Source organism: Panthera onca, chromosome B1, assembly GCF_046562875.1.
Source record: "Panthera onca isolate mPanOnc1 chromosome B1, mPanOnc1 haplotype 2, whole genome shotgun sequence".
Lineage (NCBI taxonomy): Eukaryota > Metazoa > Chordata > Mammalia > Carnivora > Felidae > Panthera > Panthera onca.
In genome coordinates this window covers 21,461,574-21,478,894 of record NC_138342.1, presented here as the reverse complement: position 1 = coordinate 21,478,894, position 17,321 = coordinate 21,461,574, and the positions used below count along the sequence as shown (strand labels likewise).

Below are 17,321 nucleotides of genomic sequence, written 5' to 3'. Positions count from 1 at the left end.
GAACTCACAAGGTATTGAGGGACATGAAAAGCTGGGGTGCCTAGCTGGTTCAGTCAGTAGAGCATGCGACTCTTGATCTCAGGGTCATGAGTTCGAGCCCCATGTTGGGGATTACTTAGAATTTTTAGAGAGATTCTTAAATTGCTGTAGAGATTACTTAGAATTTTTTTTTAAAAAAAGAAAAAGTGTGATAAATAAATGTTCTTTCCCACATCAATCTGCAAACGTGCTTATCATTAATATCACTGTTTTAGATTTTATCTAATTTCTTCCATCACCACAGAAGAGAGGTTTGATTAAAACATGTTGAATTGGGTATCCCCAGTCCTTCCTAATACTTTTGGTTCTTTCTGAAACTGTAGATCATCTCTGTTTCTATAATGCAAGTAGTCCCAGTGGACATGCATTGTAGCCAGGAATGAGTTTTAGTTACAAATTGGAAATTTTGGCTCTGTGCAAGCTGACCATGCCTTACAATCTGTGTTGTATAATTCAAGCCCTGCTCTGGGTTCTCTCACCTGAAGATGTAGCCCTCCTTGGTTTTCTTTTGCTGACGTCCCACAGCTGACTCACTTCTCTGCTACCACTGGGTGTCTTATCCCCCTTATTCCATATCTTCTTAGCTTCCTTTCATAATACACTTAATGACTGAACCAGTCCTCGGTTCACATTTAGTAACCAATCTTTTCCCTCTCACTTCAGCTGGCCTTCCCTAATTCAAAAACCCTACATGATCTTCTCTAATCAATCCGGTGCTGAAATAAAATGCAAAGAGATATACTTACTCAAAGCAAACCCATATGTTAATAGTTATTTTACCCCTCAAGTACATAAATTCTATAAGACATTCCTTATTTTGAAATTCTATACACCATAATTCATGTCTTCACTGTTTTTAGAAGGTAGGGGAGGGACAGCAAAGTATCCCCCAAATTGAGAAGGCACTTTGAGAACAGAAATGAAACCCCACAAAGTTTACACAGAGTTTTACCGGGTAACTTACTGACAGGGTGGATCAGGCAGACGACGATTCAGGTGCTGTATATTTATTCTCCATAAAGTCTAGACCTTAGTGTGACCTTAGGTTTTATAGAGTAACAGGATGTGTAGGACACTGTAGTGAGTTCAAAGAGTCTGCATGCCCCTAATTGACAGCTAAACTTTAGATCTTGTGGCACAACTGTGCATCGGGAAAGAGAAAAATTATGTTATCTTTAATGGATTCATGAGAGGTCAAAGCAACCCTCCCCTCATCCTAGCCTTGGTGGGCATTTCTAAGTTTTATATATTAATCCCCAAGGGGCCAGGAACACGTAACCCCAGGAGAGGTGATCCAGTGAACATGAACAAAATGAAGGGCCAAAGATGGAGTCAGTATTGTCATCACTCCTACAATTGTCTTACTTTCCAGGATTAAAGGACACAACAAACGCCAAGACAGATATGGGTAAGGATGATACTCTTCCCTGGTTCACACACCAAACACCATCAGAGTCCCTAAATTATTAATTTTTATATCAACTGTAGTAGTCTAATCTGAAGCTTAACCATATATATGCCATATCCCACCCTAGAGGGAAAAAAAACAGACAGAAGACAGTAAGCCCTACTCATGGCACAGGCCTATCAATAACAATATATGTTCTATCTATACATGTCTTAAAGAAAATACATTTAATTAAAATCTATTTAAATCCATGAAATATTCATTTCTCTATAATAAATGATAAATGAATGTCAGTTCCTTCTCTCCTTTTTATGATCTCTAAATTCTCTATATATGTATATATTTCTGATAATGATAAATAAAAAACAATATTTGAGATATAATTCCATAAGGTTTTTAGTGAGGGACACTAGCACTGAGATGCTCTGGGGTTCTGAACTTATGACAACATCCTATCAGTTATATTATTCCTTCCCTCTCCAAAGCCTATCTTCTTTCAGTTTCCTTCCTTTTACAATTCTATTATTCATAATAACAATCTGAGCAACAAGACTTATTAAACACTTAATGGAATGGAAATAACATTTGAGGTTTTACACAACATCCATTTTAAATACAAGTAATGAATGATACAAAATAACAATGTTGATCTTGGTGCTAAATATCAAATTTGAATTAAGCTATCACTCTAGTGTCTAGAGGATGAGCGAGCAAATTCAATTTTAAGATGGAAGTCGACCTGGGGCGCCTGGGTGGTTCAGTCGGTTGAGCATCCGACTTTTGATTTTGGCTCAGGTCATGATCTCAGGGTGGTGAGATCAAGCCCTGCATCAGGCTCCATGCTGAGTGTGGAGTCTGCTTAAGATTCTCTCTCTCTCTCTACCCCTGCCCCTCTCCCCTGCTCGCACTCCCTAGCTCTTAAAACCACCACCACCAACAAAACAAAAAAACAAAAAAAACAAACAGGTGCAGGTTGACTTTATAACAAAATAACTCAGGAAAACTCAGAAATCAAAAAACACAACCTCTTTCCAGAAACACAAAATCCCATGTTACCATGCTAAGATCTTAGATAATTAAACTTTAATCTACAAAAGAATACATTAAAATGCACTTTAATTATAATGTTAAAACAGAAGTGCTAATGGTAGGCTTTCTTTTGCTAAAGAAAGTCTAAAAATCATTTGTATTTGTCTTTGAAATCTTCTGTGCGATTTTAATTTTCTAATTAAGTTGAACCAATACTGTTCTAGCACTTCCACAGTATACTTAGACAAAATGAAGACAGTATGGAAAATGCTGGTGGCAGAAAACTGCCCTCATGGTTAAAATTGTAAAGGCACGTAACAAATAAACAGTCACTTGTTTAAAAGCATGTTATTAAAACTGATTGTCAAGTTGCCTTTTAAGAGTTAGCTTATTTCTATTAAATGTCTGCAGTAGAGAATATACGCTAAGGAAAAGTTATTACATATTTTTTCAAGTCCAAGATTACTTTAATATTAAAACATCTATAATTATATTCTTTTAAAGTGTAAATCTATAACATTACATCTTTTACTTTATGTATCACAAGAACCAGCCAAATGTAAGTTGAGTTCCCATGAACTCATCATCTCCTTACCCTGCTTTATCTTTCTTTCTCTTACCTTGCCCTATTTTTTATTATACCGAAGCAATTTACTGATGTTACATTATCCTTTATTTAAAACTCCAAGACCTGGGGCGCCTGGGTGGCTCAGTGGGTTGAGCGTCTGACTTAGGCTCAGGTCATGATCTCACCATTCCCGAGTTCAAGCCCCATGTCTGGCTCTGTGCTGACAGCTCAGAGCTTGGAGCCTGTTTCGGATTCTATGTCTCCCTCTCTGTCTCTGCCCCTTCCTCACTCATGCTCTGTCTCTCTCAAAAATAAATAAGCATTAAAAAATTTAAAAAAAAATAAATAAAATAAAATAAAATTCCAAGACCTGAAACCTTTGAAAAACAAAATCTTTTCATAACTGAATTGATAGCATAATGGGTCCTGACTTGAACTCACTTAGTGGCAAAATCTGATCTGACCTGAATTGACATGAGACTATTTATAGTCCTTATTTATCACACTTAGTATGAAAATTCACACATTTTGCTGCAGAAATATTAATTTACATAATTACAAGGTGCTACAAGACCATGGTAGAGATAGTAAATAACATAGAATATGCATGAATTACCTTTATAAAATTAGAAAAAAATTTGAATTCCAAAACATATCTGACCCCAGGTTTTAGATAAAAGACTGTGGACCTGTATTTATTTATAATACTATCATTTCTCCATGATAGCAGAACTTTATTTTATTCACTGTTGTATCCCCAGGGAGTAGAATTGTGCCCAACATATACTAAATGCTCAATAAATACTTACTGAATAAGCAAATAAAAAATCATATTTAATTAATATAAATGGAGTTCAAAATAGAAAGAGACAAAAATACTTCCTTGGGACAGTAATCTCCAAATAAGGTTATATCATACACAGGTCTTGAATCTCTTATTTGCAATTCTGAAATACGAACAGCTCTGAAAACAAAGAATTTGTCATCATTGTTTATTTTCTAGAACTTGAAGTTTTCTTATAAATTAAGAAACAACTATTAACTTATTAGAGCTCAAGCTTGAATAAAAAGAAATCCTTAAAGGAAACACATTTTCAAAGAAAAGCAGAGTCTCATGTAAGACTTTGAACTCCTTATAAGTAAAGATGCTTTCAGCAATCTTTTATCGCCCAGTAAAGTATCTGGCACACAGTAGCTACTCCACATATGCTGTTCAAGTTAACATTAAAAAGGAAGAATCTGATAAATATCACAGGACTTCACTCCTATGTGGAATCTGAGAAACAAAAAAGATGAACATAGGGGAAGGGAAGCAATAATAAGACAAAAACAGAGAGGGAGGCAAACTGTAAGAGAATCTTAAGAGAACAAACTGAGGGTTGCTTGGAGGGGTGTTGGGTGGGGGATGGGCTAAGTGGGTGATGGGCACTAAGGAGAGCATTTGTTGGGATGAGCACTGGGTGTTATATGCAAGTGAGGAATCACTAAATTCTACTTCTGAAACCATTATTACACTATCTGCTAACTAACTTGGACTTAAATAAAACTTAAAAAATATTAAAAAGAAAACTCTAGATTTATTCTATTTCCTAAATACATGTTGAGTACCTGGCTCACACAGTCATTTTGCTAGGTGTAGGATAGAGCAGAACAATGCAGACATACTCTCTTCCTGCTTTCATGAAACTTACACTTTAATGAGGAAAGCAGACATTTCAAAAATAAATACGGGGCACCTGGGGGGCTCAGTCAGTTAAGCATCCAACTTCAGCTCAGGTCACAATCTCCTGGTTCATGAGTTTGAGCCCTGTAACGGGTTCTCTGCTGTCAGCTCGGAACCTGCTTCAGATCCTCTGTCTCCCTCTCTGCCCCTCCCCCACTCTCTCTCTCTCTCTCAAAAATAAACAAACCAAAAAATAAAATAAAATAAAAAATAAATGCAGGTGTGATAAATATTACAAAAAAGAAACTTCCAGGTACTACAGGCCACTAAACTGGGAGGTTATGTGAGACCTACAAAGTTTGGATGGTCATGGCTGAAAGAGTAGAGTGAAGAACAGTATCACCAAGCTTTGTAGGCATAATCAAGGATTTTGAACATTTTTCGAAGGGCCCTAATAAGCAGTGAGGGTATTAAGCAATCTTACTTGGACTTTCAAGGAATGCTCAGGCTTATGTTTACTGAGAACTTACTATGTGCCAGGCATATTATCTTGTTCAATCCGCACAAATGAGACTTATGTTTCCAAGTTGATGGAGGAGCTGATCAGCAGACCTGCAGAGAACAGCTAGTAAAGCCTGGGAGCAAAATCAACTATCTGAAGGCAGAAGAGAGTTGCTGAGAGAACAAGAACTAAAGTAACAGAAAGGGAAACATCTTGAGAGATGAACTGGTGTCTATAGCCATGTCTTCCCTGGAATCATTCTGAGCACAGACAAGAGGCTGAGAATCAATACAAACCCAGTACAAAGTAGGGCTACCACCAGTGGACAGAGAAATAAGGAGAGCTTTGCCCCAGACTTGGAGATCTTAAGCACATAGCTTTGATTTGTCCTCAAGAAATTTTTTTGAATACTGGGATTCTGCAGAGTAGAAAGCTAAAAACCTAAGCAGGAAACCTCTGAAAAGTTTTTTTAAGTCTGACAAGAAAAAGATTAGACATTGGGACCCAAAGGGAAAAGGACCTCTAGAATACATCATATTCTTAGTTGAAACCCTTGGAGAGTCAGGAAAAAAAAATAGAGGAAGATTGAGCCTAAGAGTCTGAAACTCAGCCTCAATACAGAACATTCCCTAATTGGATTATGGTAACCAGTCACAAGACTATCTCCCCAGTGGAGAAGAGGGTGAATCCTCAATAAAGTTAGATATCATCTAGAAGCTTTACAGTTTTTTGTACACAATGTCTAGCATCAAATAAAAATTTACTAGTCACACCAACAGACAAAATTAAATAAACAAAGCTAAGAGAAAATAACACCATAAACAGATATCTACATGTGATCTAGATATTGGTGTTAACTGACAAGGACTTTAAAATAATTATGAATTATATGTTTTTTGAAAAAGAGGAAAAAATGGACAAAATAGATGAAAAGCAGATAATTTTACCTGAGAATTGGAAAACATAAAAAAGAAACATCTGGAAATTTTGAACTGAAAAATACACCATGTGAATAAGAATGCATTAGATGGATTCACCAGGAGATATGAAAATAGCCTAAACAGGATTAGTGAAGTGGAGGATGAAAAGAAAAGATCCACAGATCTTTTGCATCCACAGATGCACAGAGAAAAAAAAAAATAATGGAAAACACAGAAAAAGAGTACTGGATACAAGTGGGATTCAGTGAAAAGTCTAACATGTATAAATCGAAGTCTCAGAAAGAGAGGAGAGAGAAAATGTGGCAGAATAAATATTGGAACAAATAATGGCCAAGAATTTTCCAAAACTGGTGAAAAGATATCAACCCCAGATTTAATAAGCCCCACAAACTCAAACCAGAATAAATTAAATAATAATAATACAAACAACAACAATATAAACAACAATACAATAATTCAAACAACAAATAATAAAACAAACAAATAATAATAACACACCAGAGCACATTTTAACAAAACTACCAAACACCAAAGACATAAACGTTAAAAGCAGTCAGGGTATCCTGGGATGGGGCATACCAGTGGATAACAAAAAAATTAATGTCTGACTTCATAAAACAGACACCAAAATCCCCCCCAAAAAAAGTCTCAACATGGCTGAAAAAAAAATTACTACCAACTTTGAAAGCTATATGCATAAAAAAATCCTTCAATAATGAAGATGAAATAAAGACATCATCAGACAAATATAACTGAAGAATTCATCACCAAGAAACTAAAGATAGTTATAATAAAAGAAAAATAATCTCAGGGTAAATATGGAAATATAGACGGAAATGAGCAAAAAAGGATAAAAATGTGGTTAAATATGAGTAAATATGGACTATTGATGCTACAAAACAACAATAGCAATGTCTTGAGGGATTTAAATTACACACAAAAGGCATGGCAAAAATAACAAAAGGAAAAAGCCATAAATGAGTAAAGTGTTCTAAGTTCTAGAATTACATAAAAGGGAACTAGTAAAAGTAATAATTTATTTGAGATTTATGCATTACATATATAATTGATATGAGATTAATCAAAAATAAATTTTGTAACATCTAGGGTAGCTATTTAAAGAACAGTAAAACAATGTGTAACTAACACATTAACAGAGAGAAAAATAATAAAACATTTGAATAACAGTTGAATAATCAGAAAAATAAAGAAAACATAATAGAAAGCAAATAGATCAATTAAAAAAAACAAATATTAAGACAGGAAATACAAACGCAATATATCAATAAATTCATTGAATGTAAATAGACTAAACAATGCAACTAAAAGACAATGGCTGTGGGGCTCCTGGGTGGCTCAGTCAGTTAAGCGTCCAACTTTGGCTCAGGTTATGATCTCACGGTACATGAGTTCAAGCCACACGTCAGTCTCTGTGCTGACAGCTCAAAGTCTGGCGCCTGCTTCAGATTCTGTATCTCCTCTCTCTCTGTGCCCCTCCCCTGCTCACTCTCTGTCTCTCTCTCAAAAATAAACATTAAAAAAATTTTTTTAAAAAGACAATGGTTATTAGACTGGATTTAAAAAATAACTATATTTTGCCAATGGTTTCAACAGACACATCTTAAATACAGTCACAGAAGGGGTGAAAATAAAAGTATGGAAGGGGCGCCTGGGTGGCGCAGTCGGTTAAGCGTCCGACTTCAGCCAGGTCACGATCTCGCGGTCCGTGAGTTCGAGCCCCGCGTCGGGCTCTGGGCTGATGGCTCGGAGCCTGGAGCCTGTTTCAGATTCTGTGTCTCCCTCTCTCTCTGCCCCTCCCCCGTTCATGCTCTGTCTTTCTCTGTCGCAAAAATAAAAAAAAAAAAAAAAGTATGGAAAAAGTCATACTATGCAACCACTAACCAAAGAAAGCTAGTATAGGTACACTAACATCAGCAAAACAGATTTTAAGGCAAAAAATTCACTAGAAATAAAGGACATTTCATAATGACTAAGGGGTTAGGCCATCTAGAAGATATCACAATATAAATCTTATACAACCAATAAAATAGCCTTAAAATATAGAAAGCAAAAAATTGAGTGTTAAAGACATAGACAAAGATACAATCACGGTGGGAGATTTTAACATATTTCTTTCAATAGCTGATAAAATAAGCAGAAAAAATTCAGTAAGATTATAGAAAAGGTGAACAGCATAATTAACAAGTAGACCTCAGTGGCATATCTCATTGAACCAACAGTGACAGTATACACATTTTTTCCTAGTGCACATGGAACACTTAGCAAAATTGATTATATACTGGGTTATAAAGCAAGTCCCTAAAATTTTACATAAATAGAATATCTCAGTTGCTTAGAAACTAAGCAATATACTTTAGAATACCCTTGGGTCAAATTTAAAATTACAAAAAATACTATAAAATATTTTGAATGAAAGGATAATGAAAATATGATTCATTAAAACTGTGGGATACAGTTAAAGTAGTGCTTAGAGGGAAAATTATAACCTTAAATACATATTTTAGAAACGAAGAATGGTTTCAAGTCCTTGATGTATACTTCCATTTCAAGAAACTAATAACAACAGAAACCAAACAACCAAAACCAGAACAAAACAAAACAAAACAAAACAAAACAAAAACCCCAGCAAATCAATCCTAAAGAAAGTGAGAAGCAATTAATAATAAAGATATGATACAAACTTAAGGCAAAATCAGCAAAGCCGAAATTGTTTTTGATGAGATTAATACAACTGAGAGACCCCTAGCAAAACTGTTCAAACACACACACCACACATGCATGCACACAAATTACCACTATCAGAAATTGTAATAGAATTTTCAGACATTAAAAAGAAATATAACGTTGGGAGTGCAAGCTGGTGTAGCCACTCTGGAAAACAGTATGGAGGTTCCTCAAAAAACTAAAAATAGAATTACCTTAGGACCCAGCAATTATACTATTGGCATTTATCCGTGGGATACAGGTGTGCTGTTTCAAAGGGACACATGCACCCCCATGTTTATAGCAGCACTATCAACAATAGCCAAAGTATGGAAAGAGCCCAAATGTCCATCGATGGATGAATGGATAAAGAAGATGTGGTATATATATATATATATATATATATATATATATATATATACACATACATACATACATACAATGGAGTATTACTTGGTAATCAAAAAGAATGAAATCTTGCCATTTGGAATTATGTGGATGGAACTGGAGGGTATTACGCTAAGTGAAATTAGTCAGAGAAAGACAAAAATCATATGACTTCACTCATATGAGGACTTTAAGAGACAAAACAGATGAACATAAGGGAAGGGAAACAAAAATAATATAAAAACAGGGAGGGGGACAAAACAGAAGAGACTCATAAATATGGAGAATAAACTGAGGGTTACTGGAGGAGTTGTGGGAGGGCGGATGGGCTAAATGGCTAAGGGGCACTAAGAAATCTACTCCTGAAGTCATTGTTGCACTACATGCTAACTAATTTGGATGTAAATTTTAAAAAATAAAAAATAAAACAAGTTTAAAAAAAAAGAAATATAAGTTTATCATAAAAAATTTAGGCAAATTCCCTGAAAAACACAACTTATCAAAACTCACAATAAAAGGAATAGAAAATCTTAATATTCCTATATATATTAAAACTTAATGTTATTAAAAATCTTGCCAATATGATATTAAAGAATAAGAACGAAGTTGGAGGCCTGACACCACCCAACTTCAGCTTAGTACAAAGCTACTGAAATCAAGACAGTGTGGTAATGGTGAAAAATTAGACAAACAGATCAATGGGATGGATTAGAGATCCAGAAATACCAAAACAAACATAGCCAACTGATCTATGACAAAGGAGCAAATGCAATTTTTTGAATTTTTTTTTGAAGAGCAAAGACAGTCTTTTCAACACGTCAACAAGTTGTCCTCAAACAATTTGACAGCCACATACAAAAAAAAAATCTAGATACATACCTCATACCCTTCACAAAAATTAACTCAAAATGGATCACTGACCTAAATTCAAAGCCCAGAATTAGAAGACTTCTAAAAGATAAGATAAGAGAAAACCTAACTGACCCTGGGTTTGTCAATTAATCTTTAGACACACCAAAAGCACAATCCATAAAAGAAAAAAATGATAAGTTGGATTCCATTAAAATTTAAAATCTTCTTTGCAAAAGATATTGTTAAGAGAATGAAAAGACTAGCCCCCGATTGGAAGAAAATACTTGTAAAACACATAATGGATAAAAAAAAAAAAAAAAAAATTGTACCCAAAATATATAACAAACTCTTAAAATTCAACAATAAGAAAGAACATACAATTTAAAAATGGGCAAAAGATCTGAACAGACACCTCACCAAAGAAGGTACACAGATCGCAAATACACATCTGAAATGATGCACAGTGTTATATGTCATTAAAGAACTGCAAATTAAAACAACAGGAAGATTATCGCATCTATCAGAATGGTTAAAATCTAAAGCACGGGTAACACAAATGCTGGTGAAGATGTGGAGCAACAGAAACATTCCCTTACTGCTAATGAGAGAGTAATATGGTACAGCCGCGTTAAGAGATAAGCTGTCAGTTTCCAGCAAAGTTCATCATAGTCTTATCATACAGTCTAGCAGTTATGCTCCTTGGCATTTAACCAAGTGAGTGGGAAACTTATGTCAACACAAAAATCTACACAGGAATGTTTTACCAGTTTTCGCTGCCAAAACTTGGAAGCAACCAAGATGTCCTTCAATAGAATATATAAATAAACTGTGATACATGCACATAATAGAATATTATTCCAAAGGGAAAAAACAGCTATCAAGCCACAAAGAGACATAGGGGAAACACATTGCATATTACCAAGTGAAAGAAGCCAGTTTGAAAAGGCTACATACTGCATGAGTCCAACTAGATGACATTCTCAAAGGTGAAACTATAGAGACAGAAAAGTCAGTGGTCACCAGGGGCTTGGGAGGAAAGGAGGGAGGAGGGGTAGGTGGGACACAAAGGATTTTTAGGACAGTGCAAGTATTCTACCAGATACTGAAATAGTGAATATATGACATTATACATTTGTCAAAACCATTAGAACTGTACAACACAAAGAGTGAATCCTGATGTGAACTACAGATTTTATTTAATAATTGTATATCAGTATTTATTCACCAATTGTAAAAAAAGTACCACATTAATGCAAGATGTTAATAATAGGGGAAACTGTGTGCAAGGGAAATGGGAATATATGGGAATTCTGTTATCTTCTGCTCAGTTGGCTGTAAACTTAAAACTATTCTAAACAGTAAAGTCTGCTAGGGGCTCCAGGGTGACTCAGTGGGTTGAGTGACCGACTCTTGATTTCAGCTCAAGTCATGATCCCAGGGTCATGTGCTCAAGCCCCAAGTAGGGCTCTGCACTGAGCGTGGAGGCTGCTTAAGATTCTCTCTCTCCCTCTCTGCCTCACTCCTCTGCTCACACTTTCTCTAAAAAAAAAAAAAAAAAAATACAAGGGCTACTGGGTGGCTCAGTTGGTTAAGCATCCAGCTCTTAGTTTTGGCTCAGGTCGTGATCTCCTGGTTTGTGGGTTTGAGTCTCACGTCGGGCTCCACACTGACAGCTTATGTGCTTGCTCTCTCTCTCAAAATAAATACACAAGTAAATAAATAAATAAATAAATAAACCTTAAAAAATAAAGTTAAAAATAAAAAATAAAGTCTGCTAATTAAAAAAACAAAACAAACAAACAAACGAACAAAAAACAACCTTCCCCAAAGGAAGTCTAAGACACCGACTTCACTGGAGAATTCTTCCAAACACCTAAGAAAGAAAGAATACAATCTCATAACACTCTTACAGCAAACAAAAAATAAAAAAGAAGGGACCTCTTCTCTTACTCATTTCATCAGGTCAGCATAACCTTGATATAAAGCTTGTCAAAGATATTACAAGAAAGGAAAATTACAGAGCAATTTTTCTCATGAACATAGATGTAATCCTTCAACATTTATTATTGGAGTTCTACTAATACACAGGATGTCAAAAGCCAGTACAAGAGCATGCCTCTCCCACCCTAACAATGAGAAAAAGCGGTATAATCTACCCAATCATAACTTTTGAACCCACCAGAAAATTGAGGTTGTAGGACAACCAAATGAATTAAATTTCAAAGAATAACAAGTCCCTCCAAGGACAGATGGGACTCCAAACTATTTTACTTTGGCAGAGCACAGGAGGAAAAGGAAACTACCACACAAGCAAGAAGAAATACAGCTAAAATTTTAACTATAGTAGACTGCATGTGGGATAATATGTCCGTTTAGAATAACTAGGAGCTCAAAACACAAGGGGAATTTACACTCACTTTCATGCTCTTTTCCATGGGTCTCCCACCCAAGAGAATGGGGGCAGAGCAGAGAATGGGCAGAGAGCCCTTTTTCGTGACACAGGTGCACAGAAGGGATAAGCTGTCACTCCAGCACAGGAATAAAACCATGCTACCTTCTCTAAACTCTCCTCTCACATGAGGAAATGACCTTAAACCTCTGAGAGAGGGTTCAGAAAACATCCCACTCTAACGACAAGGCAATAATTGTTTCTGGGGGTGAGATAGATGCAAAAATGATCTTACTCATGGTAAAGTAAAAATCAATCAATCAATCAATCAATCCAACTCTCTTGGGCCCAGGATCCTACACCAGTACAAAGCAGAAGTGAGCCAGCTCTAGGGAGGTCAGGAATCTCTCTTTCATCCATCATCTGCCACAGATACAAGGCAGAGTTTGGCTGCCAAGAAGAGAAGAAGAAGGAACACTGAGAAAGACCCATTCCCAAGGCAAATGGACTGTATATTAGAGAATGCCTGTATCTACCATGAGCTTAGGACTGAGTAACAACTTTCTACTGCTAAGAGAAAGATAAGGGTAGGGAGAGAGACTTCTCTCCGTGGCACAAGCAAGCAGAGGCAGATGAAAGCACAGGATGTAGTACAATGAGAAAAACCTTCCAGTAGTCCAGAACCCTTTCTAAGCACAAGATTACAGCAGCCCACCAAATTTGAAGCCTATAGTACACTGAAGCTATTGACAGTAGTAACAAAACCCAAGCCTAGCTTGACTCCCACTGTACTGACTTCCATACTCAGTAAGCCTCCATACTCACTTGAACAAAATTGCCAATCTACTTGACCTAATTGACACTTACAGAATAACCAGAGCAGAATGCTCATTCTTTTCAAATACATATGGAACATTCAACAAGTAAATAACCTGAACTGCCCTGAGTATATTTTTTACTTAACTTTTTTATTAAAAATGCTCCCACCAAGAAAACTCCAGGCCCCAGTGACCTTACTGGGAATCCTACCAAATATTTAAGAAGGAAAAGTATTAATTCTATACAAATACTTCCAGAAAATAGGAAAGAGGGAACATTTCCCAACTCAGTTTATGAGATCAGCATTACCTGATAAAATTAGACAAAGTTTTATAAAACTATACACCAATATTTTTCATGAAAATATCCACAAAATCTTCCAAAAATATTAACAAATTGAATAAAAAATGTACATGTGGATAATGCATCATAACTAAATGGAATTTATCTCAAGAATGCAAAATTGGTTCAACATTCAAAACCAATCAGTGTTATTCACCATATCAACATGAGCATCTCTACAGACACAAGAAAAGTATCTCACAAAATTCAACATCCATTCATAATAAAACTCTGAGAAAACAAGCAATTAAAGAGAGCTTCCTCAACCTAATAGAACACATCTATATACCACTGCAGTAGAGGCACTAGCCAGTGCAACAAGACAAAAAAAAGAAAGAAGAAAAGGCATACAGACTGTAAGGAAGAAGTAAAATTGTCTTTATTCACATATGACACATGTGCTTGGAAAATCCTATGCAACCTACAAAAAGTGGTACTATAACTAACAAGCAAGTTTAGTGAGGTCACAAGATACAAGGTAAATATACAAATATCAATCTTATTTCTGCATACTGACAACAAACAAGTGGAAAATGAAATGAGAAAAAATTTATAATAGCATTTATAATAGCATCAAGAAAACAAGAAATACTTAGGGGAAAATCTAAACAAAATATGTGCAAGGTTTGTATACTGAATTATAAAACACCGACAAGAGAAAATAAAGTAAATAGAAATAAAGAGACAAAATGTGTTCATAGGCAGAAAATTCAATGTTGTTACCATGTCAATTCTCCCAGAATTGACCTACAGATTCAACATATTCCCAATCCAAATCCCAGTAAACTTTTTGTAGTAATTTGCAAGATGATTCTAAACTTTAAATGGAAAGACAAAGGATCTGGAATAGCCAAAACAATTTTGAAAAAGAGGAACAAAGCTGGAAAACTAAATATCTGATTTCAAGACTTACTTTAAAGTTACAAAAATCAAAACAAATAGATCAGTGGAACAGATTAAGAGCCAGAAACAGTTGTGTGTGTGTGTGTGTGTGTGTGTGTGTGTGTGTGTGTGTGTGTGTTACTAAGTTAATTTTCAACAAAAGAACCAACGAAACTAGTGGAGAAAGGATAGGTGGTCAACAAATAGGTAATGGAAATAGGTACAATATTGGACATCTATCTATCTATACCAAAAAGTTAACTCAAGGGGTGCCTGGATGGCTCAGTCAGTTGAGCATCTGACTTCAAGTTCAGATCATGATCTCACAGTTGGTGGGTTCAGTCCCCACGTCGGGCTCTGTGCTGACAGCTAGCTCAGAGCCAGGAACCTGCTTTGGATTCTGTGTCTCCCTCTCCCTCTGCCCCTCCCCTGCTTGCACTCTCTTTCTCTCTCTCTCTCTCTCTCTCTCTCTCTTTCTCTCTCTCTGAAATAAATAAAACATAATTTTTTTAAATTAACTTAAAATGCATCACATATATAAATGTAAAAACTAAAACCATAAAACTTCTAGAACCAACCTTAGGAGAAACTTTTTGAGGCCTTGGGTTAGGCAAAGATTCATAGGCACAGCACAAAAACACAAATCACAAAAGAAGAAACTGATAAAAAAAAAAAAATTGCCATCAAAATAAAAAAAGTTTTGCTCTTTGAAACATCCAGTTAAGGAAATGAAAAGATAAAGCCACAGATTGACAGAGAATATTTCCAATATGCTTATCTGATAAAAGACTTGTGTCATATATAAAGAATACTTACAATTCAACAATGAAATAACAATTAAAAATTTTTTTAATGTTTATTCATTATTGAGAGACAGAGAGAGACAGAGCGCGAACATGGGAGGGGCAGAGAGGGGGGGAGACACAGAATCTGAAGCAGGTTCCAGGCTCTGAGCTAGCTGTCAGCACAGAGCCTGAGGCGGGGCTCGAACTCACGAGCTGTGAGATCATTGCCTGAGCGGAAGTCGGACGCCCAACTGACTGAGCCACCCAGGCGCCCCAACAAACAATTTTTTTTTAATGGGCAAAAGATTTGCACAAACTACTTCATCAAAGAAGGTATTAACATATAGTAAGATGCTCAATATTAGTCATAAAGGCAATGCAATTAAAACCACAATAGGATATCATTATGCTCCTACCAGAGGAGTGTAATTAATAAGTAAAAATGAATTAATAAAAACTGGTATCAAGTACTAGCAAGGATGCAGAGCAACTGAAACCCTCATAACTGTTGGTGGAAATGCAAAGTGATACAGCCACTCCGGAAAAGTTTGGCAGATTCTTACAGAATTAAACATACACTTAACCATGGAACTCAGGATTTCCACTCCTAGGTATCTATCCAAAAGAAAAGAAAGATATTCAAGCAAAAAGCTGTATCAAAATGTATACATCCGCTTTATTCAAAATCTCTATAACCGAAAACGGCCCACAACCATAACTGAAAATGCCCAGCAACTAATGAACGGATAAACAAACAGTACATCCAAACACTGAAATATTACTCAGCAATCAAAAGGAACAGAGTTAGTGAAATACCAAAATGTGAATAAATTTCAAAAGCCTTATGCCGAATGACAGAAACCAGACACACAACTTTACACACTGTACGACTCCATTTATAAGACATTCACACAAAAAGATCTCCTGATCAATCTCTGCCTCCAAAGAACTTGGCACGTTAGAAAATACTCAGGAAATGCCGGGTGGAGCGATAAAGTAAGAAATCACTGCAGAGAGGACACAGTGCAAGAAGGTGACAGATTGCCGGAAAGCAAAAAGGCACCTGGGGGGGGGGGGGGTCCAAACCCACCCACAGGACGAAAAATGTGAGAGAAGACGTGGTCCAACGCATCGCTACTGATTCCAGCAGCTTAAAAAATTAGACCTTGGAAAGGGCTGCAGTATGAATGAAGAGCCTCGGCGCTCTCGGGCCTAAAGAAAGGCGGGATGCGCCCCACCCTCCTCTAAAAATCCACTGCACCACGCGCGAGGCTGAGCCGGTGGAGTTTACACCTGCAAGGGAGGTTCCTCGGTGCCCGGGGGCCGAGCTGGGGAGACCAGAGGCGGGCTCCGGCTGGGGTGAGCGGGGTGCAGGAGACCAGGCATCGCCGCGGCCCCGCCCGTCTCCATCCTTCCCCACTCGGCCTCACTCACCCAGGCCTGCCGTTCCAACTGAGCGTACAAATTGGAGCCCTTGAGCTTTTGGACTATCTGGGCAATAACGAGAGAAAGATCCGACTCCTCCTGCAACATTTCCCCTGCCCTAGCCCGCCAAGCCGCGGGGACAGGCTGGCGCGGAGAGAACGGACTACGGGGTCCCACTCGGGGCCAGTGACACTTCTCCGGGACCTTCTGATGCCGGGACTCCTTCGGCGGGCGTTACCAGGCAACTGCCGGGCCGTGAGTCCGTTCCTCTCTTGTCCCCCCGGCGGCTCAAGGTCCCGGCGCTTGCGTTCCGCTGGCGGAAAAACGTCCCGGCTGGGGGTAGTTTTTCATGCCATTGTTCCTGCTTATTGTACCTCTTCCAGAGCTGCAGCGCCTCTGATGCGCAAGGGGAACTCAAAGTCGTGTATTTTTGTGTTTTATTATAATGGATCCTTTCCTTTCCACCTTTCAGTCTCTGCAGAAACAGGGCTGTGCACACAGTTACGTGGAAAAATTACTCCCAAGGATTATCAGGTTCTTGGGTGAGGTGCTTACATTTCAGAACT

The 17,321-nt window shown here is 37.1% G+C and overlaps 1 protein-coding gene across 2 annotated transcripts in view; it reads right to left on the bottom strand.

The window, feature by feature from the left end:
- TBC1D19 (TBC1 domain family member 19) overlaps positions 1 to 17,010 on the bottom strand; it is a 144,421-nt gene extending 127,411 nt beyond the window's left edge. The window contains exon 1 of one of the 2 annotated variants that reach the window (XM_060655285.3): positions 16,765 to 17,010. In XM_060655285.3, the coding sequence (XP_060511268.1) occupies positions 16,765 to 16,863 (99 nt within the window). In that variant the 5' untranslated portion in view covers positions 16,864 to 17,010. The remainder of the gene's footprint in view (positions 1 to 16,764) is intronic. The other variant, XM_060655288.3, reaches the window with a different exon arrangement.
- Between the last annotated feature and the right edge of the window lie 311 nt (positions 17,011 to 17,321).